This window comes from Aythya ferina (genome assembly GCF_964211825.1).
Source record: "Aythya ferina genome assembly, chromosome: 17".
Taxonomy (NCBI): domain Eukaryota; kingdom Metazoa; phylum Chordata; class Aves; order Anseriformes; family Anatidae; genus Aythya; species Aythya ferina.
In genome coordinates this window covers 13,509,526-13,532,049 of record NC_140316.1, presented here as the reverse complement: position 1 = coordinate 13,532,049, position 22,524 = coordinate 13,509,526, and the positions used below count along the sequence as shown (strand labels likewise).

The 22,524-nt window shown below is 51.2% G+C and overlaps 4 protein-coding genes across 5 annotated transcripts; 2 read left to right on the top strand and 2 right to left on the bottom strand.

Annotated features, from left to right (window-relative positions):
* Positions 1-3,968: 3,968 nt before the first annotated feature.
* Positions 3,969-4,288, top strand: LOC311420497 (uncharacterized protein; the record flags this gene model as incomplete). The annotated part of the gene is made up of 1 exon (XM_084491481.1): positions 3,969-4,288. One exon carries the CDS (start codon positions 3,969-3,971, stop codon positions 4,101-4,103), a length of 135 nt encoding a protein of 44 aa, XP_084347607.1. The 3' UTR covers positions 4,104-4,288.
* Positions 4,289-5,229: 941 nt separating this feature from the next.
* On the top strand, positions 5,230-8,429 carry DIABLO (diablo IAP-binding mitochondrial protein). Its single transcript, XM_084491477.1, has 6 exons — positions 5,230-5,339; positions 5,735-5,858; positions 6,188-6,319; positions 6,741-6,851; positions 7,001-7,097; positions 7,785-8,429. The coding sequence occupies exons 1-6, from the start codon at positions 5,293-5,295 to the stop codon at positions 7,997-7,999; spliced, it is 726 nt and encodes a 241-aa protein (XP_084347603.1). The 5' UTR covers positions 5,230-5,292; the 3' UTR covers positions 8,000-8,429.
* Positions 8,430-11,865: 3,436 nt separating this feature from the next.
* Positions 11,866-12,975, bottom strand: B3GNT4 (UDP-GlcNAc:betaGal beta-1,3-N-acetylglucosaminyltransferase 4; the record flags this gene model as incomplete). The annotated part of the gene is made up of 1 exon (XM_084539245.1): positions 11,866-12,975. The coding sequence occupies one exon, from the start codon at positions 12,973-12,975 to the stop codon at positions 11,866-11,868; it is 1,110 nt and encodes a 369-aa protein (XP_084395371.1).
* Positions 12,900-20,820, bottom strand: LRRC43 (leucine rich repeat containing 43; the record flags this gene model as incomplete). 2 transcript variants are annotated; one of them, XM_084491476.1, is made up of 13 exons in its annotated part: positions 12,900-13,002; positions 13,769-13,952; positions 15,968-16,049; positions 16,551-16,775; positions 17,062-17,151; positions 17,314-17,453; positions 17,661-17,784; positions 18,174-18,352; positions 18,950-19,188; positions 19,703-19,842; positions 19,980-20,090; positions 20,387-20,635; positions 20,725-20,820. In XM_084491476.1, 12 exons carry the CDS (start codon positions 20,818-20,820, stop codon positions 13,798-13,800), a joined length of 1,830 nt encoding a protein of 609 aa, XP_084347602.1. In that variant the 3' UTR covers positions 12,900-13,002; positions 13,769-13,797. The 2 variants fall into 2 exon arrangements, with proteins under 2 accessions (XP_084347602.1, XP_084347601.1); XM_084491475.1 differs by lacking the exons at positions 12,900-13,002; positions 20,725-20,820 and having other exon boundaries at positions 13,810-14,787; positions 20,387-20,674.
* Between the last annotated feature and the right edge of the window lie 1,704 nt (positions 20,821-22,524).

The window sequence follows — 22,524 nt, the reverse complement described above, 5'->3', positions numbered from 1 at the left end:
TACTAAAATAAAATGTAAAACTAACACTTTGCTATTAGCATTTCCTACCATGGCTAAAACTTGCACCATTATAATTCTGCTGGAAAGGTCTGTCCTGCTTTCATCTTTCTGCTAAAAGCTGAGGAATTCCTGTTTCTAGCTCCGCCACATTCACCTCAATAGGAACCTAAAAGGGCCATGTCCAAATTTTCTCACGTCCTTGAACACTGTACAAGAGGAAGATAACCGCTCCGAAGGGGAAGCAGTAACTTTTTTACTGCATAGGATTAGATACCTCTTGAAGACAAAAACCCAATGACACGTAATTCACAAAGTACCAAACTGAAACAGAGTAAACTAGCAGGCTCCTTTTGGCCCCAGCTGCTCTGCCAGGCTTTGCCACATGTCCTCAGTGCCCCTTTGGAAACCACATGGCTCTCAGGCAGCCAGAGAAGAGTTCCTACAGGGCCTGCGTAGCCTGCACCACACTTTTGTGGTTACCTACCCCTCAGTCACACTCAAGTCCACTGTCTGGCCAAGACATTCACTGGGATTCCTCTAGCACAGGCAGCAACAAATAAATCTTGAACTAGCCACATGCATGTCAACAGCACTGACTGCAAATGCAAATAACAGCATGGAAATGACAAGGAACACGCTAGTCTTTTACTGCAAGCATTCTCTGACACTCAGTGGGATGTGGCTTGTTTGGCCTAGGTGCACCCGCCTGACTGCAAAGCACCTCCAGAGTATGAATTACCTCAGTGTGCCCAACGCTTATGTTAGAAGACACACGTACACATACACAGGCACTCCCCACATGGGATGCAGCCCAAAAATAGCTGCCTCAGTGGACCAGCAAGCAGCAGCTTTAAAACAGAGCCCCTTTTTGTTTTCCTCAGTTCAGTTTACAAATTGTGGTACTTGCTGTTGCAGAGTCCAGAATTGTAGAGCGGAATTTTCCATGGCCTTGGGGGCTGGGGCCTTGGCGTTGCTGAGCCAACGTACGCAAGCAGCAGCTTCTGGCTCCGGAAGACTCCGCGCTGCTAATTGCTGGGGGCTGGGAAAGCAGAGCAGGGGCTGTTGCCTGTCTGTGGCACTGACACTATACTCACACCCTTCTCAACAAACACTGGGGCCTGTGTTTCACACTGCACTTCATTATTAAACCGTTACAAACAATTTAAAAAAAAAAAACAAACAACACATTAAATCACTCTCTTCACAAACATTTTGGCTCTCTTATCCCACATGATGTGTACAGCATTGAAAAAAAACAAAATCATTTTCCCACATTGTTAGGGTTATGACTCTGAGTTTCAGTCTTAGACATTAATCACGAGGAAACGACTAGCACTGATCAGGGTATTTTGTGGCCCAACACAAATGAATAATGCAACAAAGGCAGAGCACACATTCAACAGCTTACTTACCTTTTCACTTGGGTCAATAAACGTGTTAGTAGCATTAGAGGCAACATTTATTTCAAAAAGTACTTTATGCGAACACTGTAGATTAATTTCCCAACAACACTGCATACATCTTGCAGACCGTACCCCTCACCACCACCAAGCAAGAGCCATGTGGATACACAAACTAGACAAAGTCTCTTCCCGGAACTATTCAACAACAACAAAAAAGCCATCTTGACGTTGATCGATTCTCTGGAGGAGCAATTACTACTTAACAGGCTTCCTGAGCAGCTTGATTATGTTCTGCTTCTGTCTAAGGCCTTGCTGACCATGCGGGTAATAATTTGATAACAAGAGAGCTTAATTAAATTAAGGGGCCATTTTCTACATCATAATATCTTTGTAGGTAAGAGATTTGATTTGCAGTACACACTCTTCCTTCTCTCTGCTGGCTGCATTTGTCTGATTTACAAGCAAAAAGAAAAGCAAACATTATCCAACCTCCACTCCCAAAGACTTTCACTTTTCATATAGCATTCTCAGAAAGCAGTTTTGCTAAAAATAAACGTGTATCTTACCTCCCTCCTCCCCACTTGCCACCAATAAGTTGTAGCTTTTGCTCTCTAACAGGTAGGGGTGACTTTTTGGCTGTGCACAGAAGATACTAGGGCAGTGAAGGAGCAATTATGTATAGACTAGACTGCCTTCAGCACTCACTCGCTTCTGATAAAAGGGCCTGATTCAGTCTGCACAGTTCCAGCCTGTCCTGTGCCGCTGATGGGCAATCCCCAGGCAAGCACCTTGCTCCCTGAGCAGCCCACAGAAGCACGGGGCTCTCAGAGAATGAAGGAAGAGCTACAGCAGTCTTCCAGGTAACCGAACTGCACAATAAAAAGCATTCGATGACACAATGCTTTGTTAGAGGGGGAAAAAAAAAGCACATTTAAACAAATGCAGGTTTTGACTGACAGCACTAGGAAAGCTATGGTGCTTAAACTCACCGAACGCCGTTGACAAAAGCTCTCTGGGGAAGGGGAGCTATTTGGAGTGCTCTGTACTGCTGTGCCGCGCAGCGCGTAAAGGCGCTCTGTCATATAATAATTGGTCCTGACCACACCTAGTGCATTAGTCCTTGTGCGGGCTGCAAATACAGCCTCATCGCTCCTGCCTCCCGGATGAGCAGCTCAGAAGGGGATCAAACTACAGTACAAACCTTCCAGGAGCCAGAAATTCAAGGGGCAGCTGCAGAACAGAACCAGAGGAATAGGAACTTTACGAAGTAGACCCCATCATCTACCTGGGTAAGCAATTCATTTCTTTGTCGGCGCTACTTTAGACAATTAAAAGTTTCAAAAAGCCAATAAATATCAAAGTTTAATGCTTTGAACAACTGGGAAGCCATAGCTGGTTTTAAAATGCAATAGCTCCCATGATGTCTACATGCACCTGAGTTTAGAAAGAAATAACCAACTCAATAAAAGCAAAAGAATGACTTAATTTTAATCAAACTGTGAACTCTTCATCGTGCTTTTTAAAAAACGTTCAAAGTGGCAGAACAGGAATTCAATTTACTCTGACCGGCTTTAGACTATTTAGAAGAGACATAATCCTTTTAAGTTAGTTTTATCCAAAATCTGTTTTTAAATTCCCTATATGTGCTTCACCAAGACTGGGAATATTTTGTCAGGCATGGTTGTGACCAAAATTAAAAAGAACATGCGAGTCAGGGAGACAGCAGAATTTTTTAATCGGACCTTTAGAGATTTAAGTCTGAGGAGCCAAAAACTTTTGTGAAATTTTAGATTTTATATTAAACTTACAAACGAGCAACTTCTAAAGTGACGTGTTCATATGATTTCAAAACACAGATGGAAGATGAGTTCTAAAATATCTTACCCTGTGTCTCCCATTTAAAGGTTATTTTTAAGGTGAGACAGAAATATTTTCCTGTGCAAACTTGTATTTAAGCCCAAGTTTTCCTCACTCTTAAACAAAAGGCTCAGTTTGTGCCAGTATCTCCATTAGATGCAATTATGTCATTAAATATTAATGGTGGCTTCCTTGGAGGAATTGACCACTTTTATCAGAACACACTGGTGGTAATGCATCAGCGAACACTCCGCTTGTGAAGCTTCCTGGATGCACAGCCACTGACACGGGGGAAAGGCATCAGGATCCGGCTGAACTGAGGGCCACCGGTCCTTAGCTACACAACAGCGACCACTACGTGTGCATCCGTATTTTAGTTTGCTTAGTTACCAGTCCTGATTTGGAGATATTGTTCAGATCCCAAACTCCTTTTCAACACTGCACACAGCTTGGTAACCCAGGAAAAGTCTGAACAAGCTCACACAAGATGAGCCTCACACTTACACTTCAGTAATTAGCAACTTGCTTAGGAGGCTGGGTGGCTGTTAACCCTCCCAAAGACAACCATTTCTCCCTGCAGCAGAGCCACACCATCCTTCTGGGAAAGACCCATCCTATCCCTTTGCTTCTCCTTCATACAGAGCGCAGAAGAACAAGGCAGCAGCCAGCTCCCGACACCTTACCTGCCCTGTGGTGCTGGGAAGAACCATGCCAGACTCCTTTGCCATCCACTTCCTCAAGGTCCTGAGGGAGCTGCTGGCCTTCGTGCTGTTCAGCTACACGGTGCTGGTTGGAGCACTGCTGCTCGCCGGCTGGACAACGTACTTCCTCGTGCTTAAATGACTGCTCCCCTTCTGCTCTGGCAGCCACAGACTGGCCCAAAGCACCAGGCTCCACGCTCAGCGCACAGGATGGCAGTCCCTTCCTCCTGCACCGATTCTGCAAGCATTTTGTTTTGTTACTGCCTAAGCATAATCTTATTTTCTTATGTAAAAAGGAAAGATTAAAAAAAAAAAAGTATCTATACACATGCATCTTTCTGATCCTTGTGGCTCTTGCCAATTCATTTCTTATCTCCTAGACATTGGTCCCTGTTCCTTGGAAGATCTGAAAGCTTCCTAGTAGCTTCGTCCCGAGAGTCCCACCCCACACCCAGCCCAACTCTAGGGAACAGCAGCCCACCGAGTGTGGTGGAAGGACAGGAGGGATGCGACACAATTTGCGTGTGACCAACATCTCGGATAAACAAGTCCTGCCTTGCCTAGCTCTGCCTCACTGAGGGTGGGAACAGAGATGGAGAAATTACTTGTAATTGCTTTTTAAGTCTTAAAAAAGTCATTTCAAATCAGCGCAAAGTTTCCCTGGTTTTACAAGGTACACTTTTGTGGGGTGGGGGCACCAACACCACACCACCCATAGGGCTATCATTTGGCACTCCTGAGCATGCAATGGTTTTCAATAAACAATTTAAATACGGGGACAGCTGAAGGATACGACTGGTACAGCAGTGCCCTGCTAAACCTAAAGTGTGACAAGTCAAGTGTCTCATAAAGAACAGCAGGAATTTCTGGTATATAAGAAAAAAAAAAAAAAGTAATTGAACTCGACTTAGGCTTTTCATGTGTAGAGGAGACCCTAGCAGGGGATTATCACAGGCACAGAACCACCCGAAGCCAACGCAGCACCACATACGCTAAGAGTAAAGCCCAAGAACACCAGCGGGGGCACAAAGAGCACGGGCCGCGCCCGTTCTAAGCCGGGAGCCCAACAGGTACCTCGGGCTGGGGCTGGGCGAGGGATTTGCGGCCATTCCTGAGCGTTTTGAGGCCGTCCCGGGGGGTTTTGAGACCACTCAGGGGCACCAGACCGCCAAGTTACCTCACGGCCTCACCACCCCGCGACCGTTACTAACGGCTGCCTCACAACCGTTACCAACGGCCGCTCGCGCGCACGCTGCGCATGCGCAGATCCGCCCCCCCCCCCAGGCCGCCGCGCGCGTGACGCCAGTTCCGCCGCCGCGCCCCGTCCCAAGATGGCCGCCGCCGGGCGCTGGCTGCGGAGCTGCCGCTCGCTCCTCAGGTACCGCCTGCGCGTCGTGCTGCCGATAATCGCGTCTTAAAGCCCGATTCTCGGTGTGGTTGAATATTAACGGTGTGTTTTTAAAGCCCGATTTTCAACGCGATTGGGTTTTAACGGCGTGTTCGCACGAGATGCCTTCCCTCGCGGGACCAGCAGTGCGTTGGCTTTACTGTGCCTGCCTTTTGTTCCTTGTAGCTGTAATTAAATAACAGGACCTTAAACAACCTTGTTCATCCGCAAACGCGGCTGTATCGCAGAATGTATCAGACACGGATGTATCACAGAAGGTTCCTCCTGACTGGGTCACCTGGAACAGCCCCCACACGTTTATTTCCTCCTTGACACCCGCCCCACGCGTTGTTTCTGTGCCTGACCCCCGTGTTTTGTGCTTGCAGACGAGGCTTCCCCGTGCTGGCGGCCGCCCGCAGACAGCCCGGCCTCTCTGGAGGGAGCAGGCGATGGCAGCAGGCGCTGGGTGTGGGGCTGGGAGCAGCGCTGTGCGCAGTCCCGGTCATTGAGGTAATGTCACGAGGGAGATAGGAGCGGTCAAAACCACTTGCCTAGCGTTGTACGAGTTAATGTTTACCTTAGTACCATCCTCGTTCCTTCTCGGAGATCACAGGTGGTTATCTGTGTAGTTGTTAAGGAAGAGAAATGAGAAAGATGGGGTTTACCTTCAATAATGTCTTAAAAAAGGTTGCCTTGTTCTACAGAAAAAGGCGAAACACCACTAAGAATTAGGCTGTCCAAGCTTGTAATTAACAGTCTGCTTTTGCTTACCGTTATTTGTTACAATAACGTATACTTCAGTGTCATAGTAAAGATGATGCAAATTTGTTGTCTTTCAGAAACAGAATTCCTCTTCTCTCAGTAACGATGCCCTGATTAAAAGAGCAGTTTCTCTGGTAACAGACAGCACTTCCACTCTCCTCTCTCAAACAACGTATGCGTTGATTGAAGCATTGACAGAGTATACAAAGGTAAGCTGATTGATTATGAGTAGTGTACTCTTATATTTCTGCTTTTCATGCAGTACAAGTGTATTTGTGTGCAAGGAACTCCTGTAGCACAAGTAGGCTTTCAGAGCAGGAGATCAGAGGGGCAGTTCCATGCTCTGGATTCCAAAAAGCCCAGAACGATGCATACATACTCCTGGAGTATGAAAGTTGGAGTCAGTGTACTCCTTCCTTTTTTCAACATCTTTAAAATTAACAGTAAACTTAAGAACAAAGCACCTTTGTAACTATTAAACGATTTGTTACTCACTGTATATACTGGGGATTAAATACAGACAGGTTAGTTCTTTTCTTATTTCTGTGACTAATTAACAGAAGTTGACACTGAGACAACATCAGTGACTTACAGATTTTCCTGTAACTGTGTGAAATGATTCCTTTGCAGGCAGTTTATACACTAGTGTCTCTCTACAAGCAATACTCAAATCTTCTTGGGAAGATGAACTCCGAAGAAGTAGACGCAGTCTGGCAGGTGGTGATAGGAGCCAGAGTTGATGTAAGCAATTACCTCCCTTCGGTCAGCAACTTGCCTCATTTATGTTGCTCAGAAAGCTGTTGTGTCACTTGCTGACCTTTTCACAATGGTTTGGAAGAGCATTCTGATACGAATCTATAAAGCTGAGTAATACTTTATTTTACTCCTAGATGACAACAAAACAGCAAGAATACCTGAGGCTGGAGTCCAGCTGGATGACAGCGTTACGTCTCTCAGAGATGGCAGCAGAAGCTGCATATCAATCAGGTATGCAGAAGCAGAAATACTGAGAATCTTTCAGCTAACATTTAGGTGCCCCTCGCTGGATTCACTTTTATTGAAGTGAGAGTATTTGCCTTTTGCTCAGGGACGATAGGAATTTTGTTTTCTCCCTGTACACACACTTCCACAAAACATGCAGAGACTTGACAGCTCTGAGATTGAGTTATGAGCTGACTTGGCAAAGTTATTGGAGCAGAGAAAGAAGATTAGGACAAAAAAAGTAAATATCCAAGGGCAGCCTAACTGCACATTTCTTGTTGAAACTGTTGAAAAAGACACACAATCTGTAGGAGCATAGGAAAACAGGTTTCCATGTTCAGCAGTGCCACGCTTTCCAGTTGATGTTCCATGACAAGACAAGGACTGAAAGTTCCCAGTACACGGTGACTGGGCTGGGCTTAGTTCTCAAACCCAACAGCACAACCTGATCCAATTTGACCAGATGCTGGCTGAAAGCTGCTTGGGCTGGAGGAATTCAAGGGGACACAAAAATCTCAAGGTCGGCATGTTGTTGGTTCAGGTAAATGAACAGTAAATGCATTTAGCATTAATACAGCCCAGGAGCCATCAAAACACTTAGCAAAGCAGGTGATAATTATAGACAGTTGCTTCCTTAATTGAAGGTTTGCTGAGTGCTCTCTAACCTAATGAATTTAAATTACTGCTTTTCAGGTGCAGATCAAGCCTCAGTGACAGCCCGAAGCCACATCCAGCTAGTGAAATCACAAGTGCAAGAAGTGCGGCAGCTGTCCCAGAAAGCAGAGACAAAGTTAGCTGAAGCTCAGACAGAAGAGCTGATAAAAGCTCAAGGAGAGGAGTCTTCATTGCCGCAGGGTGTTATAGGAAGTACGGATGCGGGTGAAGACCCTTATCTCCGGGAAGACTGAAAAGAACTGAAGTGTCACCTTCGAGTACGTGAGAATTGATCAGAAATCCTGGGGTTTTCCCACTTCTAAGTGGATAGTGGAAAACTGCTGAAATAAGCCTGTGATTCCATTTTTTTCCCCCCTAAATAGGCTTGCTTTACAAATCAAGTCAATTCCAAGACTCTGAAAAAGCCTTCACCTTGTTTGTAGCCTACCACGTTTGTAATAATTATAGATTTGATTATTTAAGTGTTTAACTATGCAAATGTGAAAATTGCTATCAAGGATAGCTTGTTGTTCATTGTCTCTGCCGGGAGGATCCTACCCGTGGTGCAATGTGTTTCTGGGAGCTCTCTGACATAGGGGCTAACTAGGTATCAGCCAAAGACGTGTATTTAAAAGTGATAATTTTTAACCTGTGAAGTAAATGATACGTTAGTAGACACCTTTATTAAACTGTGCAAGTGCATTTCCTTTCAAGTATGCCCACATAGATAAGAGATTAAGTGCTGTTTTCTGTTTTGGCTTTGTAACAGAGTTGAGTCTGACAACTATATCTAATTGCACTTAATTGCAATCAGGGAAAACATTTGCTATTGAGCTGAAAACTTTCGATGGAGTTACCCAAGCTCTTCTTGGAGAAGTTTTGCAGTGCAGTACAGTCTCCAGCAGTCTCTTTCACCCAGGAGTCACTGCTTGTAGAACAGCTGCCTTCCTCAGGAAGCATAAGATGTGATTTTCAATGTACTGTGGTTACAGAGTAGTTGTGACAACTGCTGCAGACTTTATAAAGCAACAAACAAAAGTGAGTTTAACGTATTTGAGTGCTTTCTAGCACAAGATTCAGGAAAATTATCTGAATTCTCTCTTTTGGTAAGTTTAATGTTTCACTGCAGGCTTTAAAACCGCAAGTGTCTTTCACTGTGTTCATTTTCTAACTTCACAGCTTCATGTGAAATTTGCAGAATTAGCTGTACAGACAATATAAACTTTAGCTGAGATTACTTTGTACAGTAGCACTGGCTAGAACTCTGTCGCTGCTGATTTGAGTCAGTTAATCCCCATTCATCACCTTTTGTAAGAAGGCACACAATCATAAGATTTTCCACTATAAATTAGCAGCAGATGCACTACATGTGGTGAGGTTGCTGTTACTAAACTGAGTTCTGCTTGACTAGGACTTTTTTTTTCAGCTGTAACACGAGCCTTTCTCTGTCTCTTTTTGCCTGCCTTTTGAACAAATGCAATCTCAGCTGCACAGCACTATAAATTTAGATTATATAGTAAAAGGTTTGAAAAAACAAAAAACAAAAAACCAACAACTTTCCTTGCTCCTGCTGCTCACTGGGTGCTGCTGTATCCAAGGGGGAAGGCAAGGTCTGAAATCAAAGCTCGCAGGAAGATGCCAGCATCTGCTGTGCCAGCAGTCAGAAGGTCCCAAACACGCCTTTGGGCTGGAGCACTGGGGAAGACCCAACTGTCATGAGCCAATTTGTTGTAGCAGTGGCACAGCCACACCCTCAAGAGCTACAGGCAACTTCAGGTCAGCCTTCTAACCGCATCTGCTCCGTTTGTTCTGTGCTGCAGTTGACGAACCACCAAGTCACTGATTGAAACACACATACAGGCTATGTTTCTGTCACAGTGCTGCACTAACTCCACTCAGACGCTTGCATGACAAGGATATGGCTTAAGAAAGATAAACATCAACCCAGGAGTCTGGGAAGCGGCCATTCTTCCCCTTTCAGAGCCTGCCACCCCCCCCCCCTTGCAGCCCAACTTCTTGTTTTACAGTTTGACACAGGTTCTACCCCCACGCATCTAAACTGCTGCGACAGGAAGCAATTAGTCAGCGCAATCAAGTCAAAAAGGGAAAGAAATACTTGAGTGGCTCCACGGCACCTCCCAGGTGGGGTGGAAAAGATCCCCCTGCACCTTCATTGAGAAGTGAGAGTGGCGTAGTGGGGAATTAGCCTACGCACTTAAGCCCAGAACTGCCATGACATCACTCGCTGCGTGATGTTCCTGAGTTTGCATTTGGACTCAGCGAGGGGATCAGAAAAACGCTGCCAGAGCAGTTGACATCGTACCAAGCCCGCTCCGTCCAGTCTCTTCTCTGGAACAGGCAGTGGTGCCCAGGGGCACAGTGCTGAGAAATGCAGGGCTTTGCTGCGTGATACTCAACCTCATTTGCAAAGCCAGTCTAAAACTACATGTAGTGTCTCAGGTACAGCTGATTAATCACTGCTAGGGCTGCAGTGAGATGGAGTAGCAGCTGCTACAGGAGCACACAGGCTCACAGAAGGTTTTTTTTTTTTTAGATGCACACCTACTCACACGTAGCACAGAAACAGCTCCTGTGAGAGTGGCAACTCATGCTGTAAGAGTCATGCAGTGGAGCTAAACTTGACCTAGAGCTGGTGCTCTAGAAAGCCAAGGCTGAAAGGAAAATACATTGTCAGACAGGACTGCCAGGAACCCCTCAGCCCTGGGCTGTACAGTACTGCACCCCACAGCAGCGCGGGGCAGGCAGCCTCCCCAGGGAGCCTGGCACACCCCAGGGCTCAGGATGCCCTCCAAGCCTAAGCAGCCAGGACAAGGAACTCCTGGCAGTGCTCCCCAGGCACCTCTGGAAGCTCCAGCTCACAGCTGGTGGCCCTGAACACTGAGCAGCTGGGACACAACCAGCTCTGATTGCTGTGATCGCACCCCCTCACTCCCCTTAGATTTTTCTAAAGCTTCCAGGTCGCTGCCTGCTCGCACAGCACATCTGGCAGCAAGGCTGAGAAGCTTCATAAACTGTCAGCAAACCTCAGCTTCAGAATTGATTGGTCCTCAAACTAGTTACTCCAGAGCACTCAGAGATTAATCACGGCTTCTGTGTCAATGCATCGTGCCTGGACCGTGGGCAGAGAGCAGCAGCTGCTCACAGGAGAAGTGACAAGTTTCCATTTCCTCATAACCCTTTAATATCCTCTTTAACATCCATGACTCTTTAATGCAAATATCACCAGACGTCAGCATGCTTTGGCTCCTAGTTCTAGCTTTCAGGAGACCCAGAAAGATTCCTGTGAATACTTTCAGAACTGTATTTTATTTATACCCAATGAAAACAAGCAAATGAAGCAAATAAACCCCAAACACCTCCCACGCAGCACGAAAAGCTGCAGCCACTGGGACTTAACTACCTCTCAGGACATATTTCTCCTCTCAGACCAGAAAGTGTTTGTGCAAAAGCTTCTAGTGCAAGTAAACTTGTAATAACCTTCTGTAAAATCCAAAGGGCTTAAATTGGAGCCCAATCCCTCAGATTACTGTGCTGTTAAGGCAATACATTTTTAAGGCTTTTCTCCCCACACTCCATTCCTTTTCTCCTGCTGCCCCGCAGGACCTGTGGGATTGCTGGCCTGGGACAATGGAGCTGCACTGCAGCAGATGCAGCAGCACACACCGGCCTTCCTTCTACCCTTGCCTTGACTAAAAAGGTTAGAAATAATTTAAAGTGCTCCATCACTTGTTAGTCATCATTACCTTTCCCAGGAGAGACCGAATTAGGCTGGCAGTCTGACACCAGCCTCAGTGTTGCAGAACCTCCACAGGAGGTGGCACCTCATTCATGTTACCTGCAGCAGCTGTGACCTCCCTGGGCCCCAGCGTGGCCAGGAGGAACCGAGCCGAGTCCCCTGCGCCACGTCTCACCAAGCTACCAGCCCCGTCCCCTTCCCCTGACAATTCAGTAACCCACCGACAAAGACCGACTGCAAACAAAACCCTGTGGCTCACGTACAGCCTGTTAGTAGAGGACACATTTCTACCACAACCTGATTTTTAGTTTAAGCACCCTGTATCCGTCACCAGCCAAGATCCTACTGTGCTCATCAGGAGCTTCATTTCCAACCGGTTCTGTAGGGGTGTGTTACTGACACCGCACACCGAATGCTCTCGTCCTTCACCAGCGTCCACATGATCCACATCTCAGTGGGGTTTAGCTTGTGCACAACCATCAGTTCCTTGTACAAGCACGGATCGAAAGGATTGAAAGGTCTCTGGATCCCAAAAGTCTTAAAGCCAGCATGGTTCTTTGGGGTCACTGCCATCTTTGCCAGACACATCCCCACAAAGACATCATCTATTGGGAAGAGCTCCGTGTCCTCTGCGGTGCTCTGGAGTCGGCGCACTGTCGCTCTAGACATCACATAACCCCCTCCGCCCGCATAGAGGGGATAGAAGGGGGCTCCATACATGGTCTCTGGAATGAAGTACTTGACCTTGGTGTTCCTGATGGGCCGGGCGTTGGCAATCACGTCCCCAACAAAGAGATCCTGCTCAGGGTCCAGCTCCTGGAGGAACTCAACAATATTGTAAGTGTTGACGAAGACATCATCGTCGCCCTTCAGCACAAACCTGGCATGCCGACAGTCCTCCATGAACCAGCGGAGGAAATGAAGCTCCTTGAGGGTCAAGTTGAAGAAATTGTCAGCAAAATCCCACTGCACGATGTCATCAAACTCCTGGCTTTCGTAAGCCAGCAGCTGGTGCAGGGGCTGCGCTTGGATTTTGGCCTCTGAGCGCCCGAGGAGGAACACCAGCCTGATGTGCCTGCCACCAATGGAGCCCTCCTTCCCCCACGTGTTCCTGATCGCCACCCGCCGCTCTATATTGATCGGGGGAGACTTGATGGCCAGCAAGAGGAACGTGTCCTTACTGCACCTGGAAGGCTTCAGCAGCGCTGAGAAGTTCCGGCAGTGCTTGTACGTTAGGAAGACGCGGTGAAGCTCTGGGAGGGCGAGGGAAGAGTTGGCGAGGGTCAAGTCTGGCAAACACTTACTGGGTTCGGCGTTGTCCAGAGCCAAAGACTTGGGTTTGCGACTTGCTACATCCACTTTCTGCTCTGCTGACGATGTTGCCAACTTCGCCTCTCTCTTTAGATAAAAAAGACACGCCAGCAGCATGACCGACAAGGCATAAAGCGCCAGGTTTTTAATCCTGGGATACATCGCAACGTCCCGTGCGGGATCCAGGCCCTGTGGGGACGAAGAAGGACAGAAGGACAAGCCGGTGATCACTGAGAGCCGCACACTCCCACCTCCTGCTGCCGGCACTGCGGGGCCAGGCGCAGCCCCGAGCTCCCCCCCCCGTCCCCAACGCGGTTTTGGGGCGCGTCTCACCGCTGCGGGTCCCGGCGAGGACGAGAGCGCGGGGCCGGGCTCCGGAGCCAGCCCCGGGGGCAGAGCCCAGCCGGGAGCCGGGCAGCGCTGGCCACGCCGGGCTCCTTCTGTCCTCTCCTCTCCTCTCCTCTTCTCCTCCTCCCACCGGCAGCTGCCCGCCGCTGCCGCCGCCCCGCCCGGCCCCGCCCCAGATCCGATCGCTGCATCCCCAGCTATACCTCGCACACCGCACGGTGCAGCCCCAATTGCCCCCCACCTGCTGCAAGTCGCACCCCCAATTCCCCTGCACGCACTGCACGTTGCACCCCCGATCCCTCCCCTCCCACTGCACATCACACCCCCGATTCCCCCACACACACAGCACATTGCACCCCCAGATCCCCAACGCACACAGCACATTACACCCCCAGTTCACCCCCACACAGAGCACACTGCACCCCCAATCCCCCCCCACGCTGCACCCCAATCCCTCCCCCTGCGTACTGCACCCCCAATTCCCACTCCCTGCACCCCCAGTCCCCCCAGTACATCACACACCCACCACTGTGCTCCATCCCACAGCCCTGGCGATTCAGCAACCCCGGCAGCCGAGCAGTGTCCCCGTGGGCTTTATTTCACTGACCTCCGTCGCTCGCTCCAGCCACGGCCGCCTTAGGGAGCCTTGTCCACGGCCACCGCGCTCCCCGGGCTCTGAGCAGCAGCCGAGGGCCACCGCAGCAGCTGCACCTGGAATTCCACTGTCAGCGGCACTGCCTCGAGCCCTCGGCCCTCCTCCGGCTCAGCGGAGTCTTTGTTTTTTCTTTTTCCTGGAGAAAGTGGTAAATCAGCCTTGGGTTTTGTAGGATAAATCGCCTGAAAAGCGGCTGCGTGCAGGGGGCTGTGCCCACCACGTTAGCACCAACTGCCGGGCCCTAAAGGAAAATCCACTTGAACACGAGTTAGGGTGGTAAGCCCAGCTTCTTCTTTAAGCCCAATCTTTAAGCAGTTAATCAATCTGGGTGCAATTTTGCTTTTTGTAGTGAAATTGCCCTGTAAATTTCCAAGAAAAAAGAACGACGCAGGCATAAATCATTCCAAGGATCCTGGAAAATCAAGCGCGAGGTAAAGGAGACCTACGTGAGACTACTTCCGAAGGCATCCTTCAATGTCTGGGCGAATTGTTTGCTCGAGACAAAGCTTGCTGCCTTTCCCCTTTGAGCCGCCTGGAAGGGATCCCGATTTCCCTGAGAGCACTTATTATTTGTGTGCATTTGCCGACGGAGGGATGCAAATCAGCCTCGGCTCCCAGCTGCAAGGGCCGGGAGCGTCCCCGGTGCCCCGCGGCGCGGCTGCTGCTGCAGCTCCAGGGGAATGGAGAGCGAGCACTGAAGGACCAGAGCACGCTTTGGTGACACAGGAGGATGCCACCTGCGTGCTGCGGTGACAATTGAGTGGCCCACCAGCCCCCACGGCCCCTCTCGCCTCCCTGGCTGTGGTCGGGCTGTGTGTGTGACTCATGAGTCACGGCAGAGCACGCTGCCACGGGACGCTGCTGGTATTGGGCGTAGCAAACCGTGGGGCAGATTTTTGACGTGTCCTTTGAGAGATGCACCCTGAGACCTTGCTGTGCTGCAGGCTGCGGCTGCGGCTGCCATCCCCCACCTGCAAGAGGGGGTCAGGAGGGCCAAGTTGAACTCGAGTCGCTGACCACTTCGGGCTTTCTGTGGCGGCAGCTGTTTTCTGTGCACCCGACACCATGCTCAGCCACACAACCCCCAGCAGAAGGGGGTTGTTCTCACTCAAGATAGAGAGAAGAGCTGCTACATGCACACTGACCACAGGCACTGGGGTGGAAAGGAAGAAAAAAGCACCAGGCGGTCGTATGACAGCAGCTCCCTGCTTCAGCAGCTGCTGAGCATGCACTGCAAATCAGCATCTTGTGGTGGGAAACAAATGCTGTGATGGCCCCAGGAGTTTCTTCTTCTTTTTGGGTAGCTGGAAGGCCGGCAGGCTTCCTCGAGCACAGCCAGCATAGGACTGCAGGGTCTGAAGTCCTTCCCGTGGACAGGGTGAAGGTGCACAGAAAACAGCCAGAGCTCTTGGGGAAGGGGGGTTAATTGCACTGTTAAATTAGCAACTCAGCCTGAGGCCAGAGCAGGGACACGGGGCTCCTCTGAGAGCTCCCGGTGGTGCTGGGGAGAGGGGCCTAGCCCGCTCCATGCTGCCCTCAACCCCTGAGCAACTTTTGGCATCGCCCTGAGCCACCTCCCCCACTTCCTCCTGCTCTTGCATTACCCCTCTGGTGTGCTGGCACTGTTATTTTTGTAGTCAAAACAAGAGTGCTGGAAAAATAACCTGCAAGAGGAAGGGCGAGCTCTGTCTGCAAGTGGTTTAAACAATGCTGCTGACAGAGCAAAGCCTGACCTCCGTGCTGGGCAGCAGGGGATGCCTGTTAGGGGCTGGGGTGGTGTCTGCAGGGGTGGCAGCAGTGGGGTCTGTTCCTGGGCAGGCTGGGCACCTGGGCTCTGAGCTGGAAAGCCCACCGATCCCCTCCTCAAAGTACCTGGAGACGGATGAGGACCTTATTACGGATCCCAGACCTTATTACGGATCCCAGACAGCTGCTCACACCACGATGTGTGTACCAGGGCGTGTGCCTGGCCTTACAGACCCGCAGCCTCAATGACAGCATTCAGAGCCCCAAGCTCAGGATGTGAGTAAGCGTCCTGTGTGGCAGAGCTGGCAGGGTGGCAGGGAACCTGCGGCTGCCTCCAGGCTGGGCACCGTTGGTGTTTGCTCTTGCACACGCTGCTCTCTGCCCAGCCAGCTCCAGCTCTCTCACCTTTGGCAGACGCTGTGGTTTTCCGGCTGGCCTGACTTTCTGCTTTCAGTTTTTTGCTTTTCTCTTTGCCTTTTTTCTTGTCCTGTGGAGAGAGACATTTCCACACTAAGGCGGTGTTGAAATTCAGTGCTCACATTCAGTCCTGTGACAGTCATCACCGCCTGGGTTGGCACCAGGATTTAACAGGCCAAAGAAAGTGGTGACAGGAAGCGGGAGCACAGCAGAGGGGCTGCCCAGAGGAGAGAAGAGACTCCAGGAAACACAAAGTGTCAGGACAGCTGGTGCACGTTGCCATGCTGAGAGAGAGAGGATCAGTGGAAGCATGAGGGGTTGCTTTCACATTCTTGGAAATTAAGATAAACTCACCTATTTTCTTACCATAAGCCCACAAAAAGTAGCAGCACTTACTGTTAATGCCAACATCAAATAACGATGCCAGCAGCGGTGGGTGGCGCTCCAGCAGGGCTCTTTCAGCCCCATTTTTTGGAGAGGGAACTGAGGGATGGATGGGCAGGGCAGGACGTGCTGAACCCCCTCCCCAGCAGCCCGTCCCCACCGCCCTGCCCCGGGACACGCTCCTTACCACTTTCTCCTCCAGACTCGGTGGCTGCAGCGGCTGCTGAGTGATGAGGATCCCAAAGTCACACACAGTTGCCACCAGGTCCTCAGTGGCCAGCAGGGCCTCCAGGCTCACTCTCCTAGAGCCCAGGGTCCTCCGAATGGGTGGGTCGCTGCGGAGTTCACACGGCTGCTTCTTCTTCTTCTTCTCCTGCTGCTTCTGCTTCTGCTTGTCCTTGGGCACGGGACCCTGCAGAGCACCGGTATGGGATCAGTGTCAGCTGAGGGTTGGGGCCTCTTTATCAGGCAGCAGGTAACCTGGGCCCAGCCACAAGCCCACCTCTGTATCCAGCCTGAGGGGTGTGTGAAACAGCTGCTGCCCTCCTCCCACAGCAGGGAGGGATTTGTCTGGAGGTCTGGGATGGAGAAATACTCCCTGACACCCAAAACTGGCACAGAAGAAGGTCCCTCCTTGCCCCATCACTATTGTTGTAGCTCAGAAGGTTTTTGGACACTGTTCCCTCCCGGCATCCTACCTTGCCACCATCCTTCTTTAGCCCCTGTCCTGCCTTCTTGTTTGTTACTGCACTTTCTTCTGAGTCAGCATCAACAGGCCATGAGAGCACCTGCCAGGAGAGAGGAGCTGGCACTGCAGGGACTGGGACACCCAAGGACACCTCCATCCCAGAGTGCCTCCCAGAGGGAGTGAGGTGCCACTGCTGCCCCCCCCCCCCCAGCAGCTATTTTCCCTCCCTGCCCCTTTTCATCTGGCCCTGCCACACGCTCACCTTCTCCTCCACCACTGAGACAATCGTTCCAGCCGCCAGGTAGCCCTTCAGCCCCACCAAGTCCTTGGCAGTGTGCTCCTTCCTGTAGCTGCAGTCAATGGTGTCTGCCCAGGGCTTTCCAGGGGTGACAAACAAATGTGCTGTGCAGGAAAAAAAAAAAAAAAAAATGAGGTGACCTTTTCTTCCTGAGGAGAGGACAAGACTGGTGCCAGTTCGTTACCCATCAATCTCAGTAAGAGCCCAGGTGCAGTTGATGCTGCAAGGCATGCACCGATGCCACCACGTTCCTGGAAAAGTCATGAGTCTGCCCTGACCAGTAGGATAAAGGATTGATAATTCCTCCTTACCAGCATGTGCCGTGGGCTCCTCCGTGGCTGCAGACTCCTGCTGGCCCTTTGTTTCCCCCATGTCCCTTGCAGAGCTGTCTGCACCCAGGGTGGCCACCACAGGACTCTGATGAATTGTTGTTACCTGGAACAGAGAGGAATCCCCTGGCAGGGCACATCTGGCTGTGTCTGCACCAGGCCCAGGAGCAGCACTGCCTCTGAAATCCCATTCCCCAACCCATCCTGGTCATCAGGAGAAGGGGCAGAGCAAGGCAAGCTGCATGGTGGCACCTGCAGGAGGGCCACAAATGCACTCCCATGTGCAGAGCAGCGTTGGACTACCCAGAGGGACAGGGAACATGGCCAGCAGAGACGAGTGCTGCCAGACTTGGCCACACAGGAATTTGTCCCTGGCTTACTGTTGCCCACGACGGGTTCATTATGAATGGTCTTGCTCTGCAGCCTGGAGGTGAAGTCCCCCTTGCTGTGGCCTAACAGAGCCTCCTGTTTTCAGGAGCTCAGTTAAACACCAACCTCAGCGCTGCCACCGTCCTCCACCTCCTCTCCCTCTGCGAACTCGTAGGTCACGCAGTAGCTGTAGGTGATCGCCGCTGCCTTGGTGTCAACCTCCAGTTCCTGGAGAGTGCTGGGATCAGGAACTCCCTTGATCTTCCCAATGCTCACAACCACTTGCGCTTCACTTCTTATCAGTTCTAAAAGGAAGACAATCCTGCTGAGGAGCAAGGAAGGCACGGAGCAAGAGGAAACCTCCAGGATGCCAAGTCCCACCACCCAGCATCCCTCCCTGCCACCCTTTGCAAGTGCTGTGACAAGCCATAGCCACATGGGGTCACTCCAAAGCCATGCAAACATTTGGCTTGGTTGCTTTGCCTCCCTGGTTAACATTTTCGACTCAATAAAGCACACTCAGTGCATAAATTCATTGAAGGGGGGTCACCAAGAGGGGCTTCCCTCGCCCTGGTGCCCCCAGGGCCCTGGGATCTTGTCCCAGCCTGGGATGTGCCACACTGTGAAGCAGGCACCACTTTGTGCTGGCACTGCAGCACACGTCAGCATCTTCCCAGATGTTCAGGAATGTCAGCAGAGATGTTCCTCTTTCAGCAGCTCAAGAGGGAAACACACAGCATGAAACCAGACTGTGTCTGGCAAACAAAGACAGGGGCAGGCCGTGACACCAAGCCAGAGCTACAGGGACAGGGTTGGGTTGTTCCTGCAACCTTTGGACCTGATTAAGGCTAAAACCACCTCGATTATAGATGTGCTGCTGCAGGGTCCCCTGCCTGCCTCACCTGGCTGCCTTGCCAAACCATGGAACTGGTTCCTCTCGTCGGGCTCTATGTGGATGTCGTCCAGGACGGACAGCTGGGGCAGGCCGTCCACGACAAAGCCTCTGTAAGCAGGAATGAGAGCCAGAGGGTTCCCTTGGAGCACCAGGACGCGGAGCTTCTGCAGACTGGAGAGCTGGGAGACCAGCTCCAGCAGCTCTGTTAAGTTGTTAAAGCTCAGGTCAAGGGAGACGAGATTTGGCCTGAAGGAGAGAATCCAGCAGTAAGGGTAGGCAAACAACGTCCAGCTGAGGGCACTGCTGCCCTGAGTCAAAAGAAACAGAAATCCTGATTCCTCAGCACAACAACCTGCAGTGGCACAAACCGGGTGAAAGTGGGGAATCCAAAAGCATAATCTCACATAGTCCATTGCCAGCCTGCCCCATAACTCAAAACCTTTTTTTTTTTCTTTAGCATCCATTAATTACCCCACTGCATCCTTCAGTGATACAGCCTAAGCTTTACCCCCTTCACCAGGGAAGACTACCAGCAGGGACTGGGAAGAGCAAAGCCAGACCCTGCCCCAACAAGCTCACATCAAACCGTGAGACAGAAGGCAGCAAACTGAGACAAGCCACGCTGCACTGATGGGGTGTTGGAGGCAGAGGGAAAAAAAAACTGCTGAAGGGCTGCAATTTCTTAATGCAGGGCATCTTGATGGTTTGGGGGCATCTGTCCCCATCTGCCCACCTCCCAGTAGCTAGCCTGTGGCATTACCAGAAGTCTGCAGTGAGGTACTTGTCCTGTGAGGGGCCGCACAGCCTGTTGTACCCCAGCCCCAGGTGCTGCAGCTGTGGAGGGGGCTGAGCACACAGCTCCTGCAGATCAGCCACAGCGTTGCAGCAGAGCTCCAGGACCTGCCCAGGACAGAGGGAACAACAAACACCCTTTGCAATGAGCAGCTCCTGGCGCACCCACAAGCTGCTCAGCTTGTGCAGTGTTCCCACATGGGATCTCTTTCTGATCCCACTGTCACAAGGTTCTGCTCACCCACCTTCAGTGTCCGGGGCAGGTTGGCCGAGGTTACCCTGCTGATCTGGTTGGCACAGAGTATGAGCTCCTCCAGGTGCTGTAACTGCAGCAGATCCTCGTCGACTTCCTCTACCTACAAAGAGCTGTGTTTGGCCACCGTGACCTTGAACCACCTCGTGTCATGTGGGTCAAGGTGACGCAGAGATGTGGTGTTGATCCATGTGATGTACGTGTAGCATGGATCAGTGTAACACACCGAGTGGGGCTGCCAGCAGCTCGATCCCTGCTGCAATAGCAGCACCTGGGGAGACCCTGGGTTGTGGAAACTTTTCCCAGGATATTTTCCCCCTCAGCAGATGTGTTTTTTTGGTCTGAAGGTGGGCAGCTCTGTGGGAACCAGCCCGTCCCTGCCTGACAGCCTGCACTTACGTCCTTGCCGACGATCCGCAGGGACCTGAAGACCTGGAGGACTCGGGTGCCGCTGACAAGCTGGGGTGCCTGCACAGCCAAATCCCGCAGCTGCTGGTCATGGGGGCTGCAGCCTGGTGGCAGGGCCCAGGGGCTGCGTGGGTCTCTCAGCAGCTCCATCAGAGCCTGGGGGCTCTCCTCGCCCAGCGGCAGGTCCTCATCCTCCTCCTGCCCCGAGGGACTCGTGCGTACACCGAAGCGGGACTTGTTCTGCAGAGAGAGGAGAGGCAGTGAGCACCCCACAGACCCCCTGCCCCTGTGGAGCCCTCCCCACCCCACCGTGCCCCCCCAGCCCCTACCCAGCTGCCAAGGCCGCAGGGGAAGTCCCGCAGGCCCAGGAGCCGCAGGTGCTCCCGAAAAGCAGCCGAGAGGCTGCGGGGCCCAGGCGCCGCCATCCAGGAATTCTCTGGCTCTTGGCACCCGTCCCTGTCGCTAGGAGATGGCGGGGACGCGATGCCCTGGGGACTGGCTTCTGTGGGGCCGTGAAGAGGGTGTGGGATGGCACTGCAAGCTGGGAATAAATCCCAGGCTTTTACTGGTCTCCCTCTGGGATCTGAAGGCTGCTCCCCACCAGGGAAAGAGTGGGCGGCATTTACAAGGTGCAGCATCAGCCCCGTCCCCTGGCCAAGGACCTGCAGCACAGCGTTTGCCATTTCACTTATCTACATCTTGAGAGTCACTCGAGTTTCAGGGAGGAAGCAGTCGTGTGCTCAGTAAAAGCACCCCAATCGTTGGTGCAGAGGGCACCGCTGCCACAGCACCGCAAGGCCATCGGAAAACAAAGTTCACAGCTAAAAGTACCAGCACCCGCTCTTGGAAAAAGTCACTGAGCCCAGGGGCAAAAGCCCCAGTGCTGTCTGAGGTCAGACCCAGGTCTCCCCACTCAGGGGTTTATCTGTTTTTTCCAGCGATAGGTGTGGAGATGATAGCGACAAATTCCACTTTAGGGAGCTTGCAGAGCAGCTCGTGTCAGCAGAACTTCACCAAGTAAATTGCAGATGCTCTGCGGTGTCTGGTGGTTGCGTGGTGGAACACTGAACTTCCACTCGCGCTGGGTTTTGCAGGACGGATACCGATCTGCTCCCTTATCAGCTCGGCAGCTTATTGCAGCTGCACAGATAGGAAAGGATGTGCGGAGCATGCACACGCCAAGAGATAGCGGCATGGCTCGAAGTGGAATAACCAGGCAAGCCGCTACCCTCGGTTCGGCAGAAAATTAAGTCAAACTTTCGGAAATTCTTTCAAACAGCATTGCCAGCAGCTGAATCTTATTCTGGGGAAAAGCTGAGCCGAAAGCTTCTCCTGTATTGCTGTAGTGGCAGGGACAGTCCAGGAGTGATCCCCACTGTGATGGGTGGCAGGGTTGGAAGGGGACGGGCAGTGCCTGGTGCCCAACGTGCTCCTACATGTGCAAACTCATGTCATCCACACACCTCGTAGCACACTGTGGGGTTCTAAGCAGCTGCATCTTTCTGCTCTTCAGTGCTTCCAAACAAGTGCTCCTTCAGCACGGTTCTTCTACCTGGAAGGAGCTGTCCATACTCACGATTGTCTGAAAGAGCACCCTGCACAAAGAAACACCTCTCTCCGTGATACCCCCAAATAATTCTAAGTCCTAGGAACATTTTTTCTCTGTTTTGCTGTGTATGAGAATCTCCTTTTAGTAACTGGACACAGAGAAAACAGGTTCTGCAGAGTTAGAGAAGGGCAAGAGCTGAGGGGGTGGATCCTGGACATCCGCTGATGGGGTGCACTGGGTGTTACACCAGTGGGATGGGGTCTTACAGAGATCCAGCAGAGGGGTACCCACACTCATCTGGAAGCCTCTTGTGGCTTTTCCACTGCCATTAGCCCACTCTTACACTGGCCCCTGCAGGAGATGGTTGCTGGCTTCAACAACCCAGGTGCGTGCTTACGTGCTCCGTCATGCTTGGAAAAAAATACAAAAACCACAAAAAACACAATTAATGTTCTAAGTCCTACATTTTGGAGCTCCCAGGGATTTAGATGGGATGGCTAAGCCAAGAGTCCTGCACTCCCAGTCAAATAGACGATGTGGGACACCATCTGTGTCAGTTTGAAACTGCACGCTAGATCAC

Coding starts and splice junctions, on each gene's coding strand:
- DIABLO (XM_084491477.1), top strand. CDS start 5,293: ATGGCCGCCGCCGGGCGCTGGCTGCGGAGCTGCCGCTCGCTCCTCAG. Junction 5,340..5,734: donor AGCTGCCGCTCGCTCCTCAG/GTACCGCCTGCG, acceptor TTGTGCTTGCAG/ACGAGGCTTCCCCGTGCTGG. Junction 5,859..6,187: donor GCGCAGTCCCGGTCATTGAG/GTAATGTCACGA, acceptor GTTGTCTTTCAG/AAACAGAATTCCTCTTCTCT.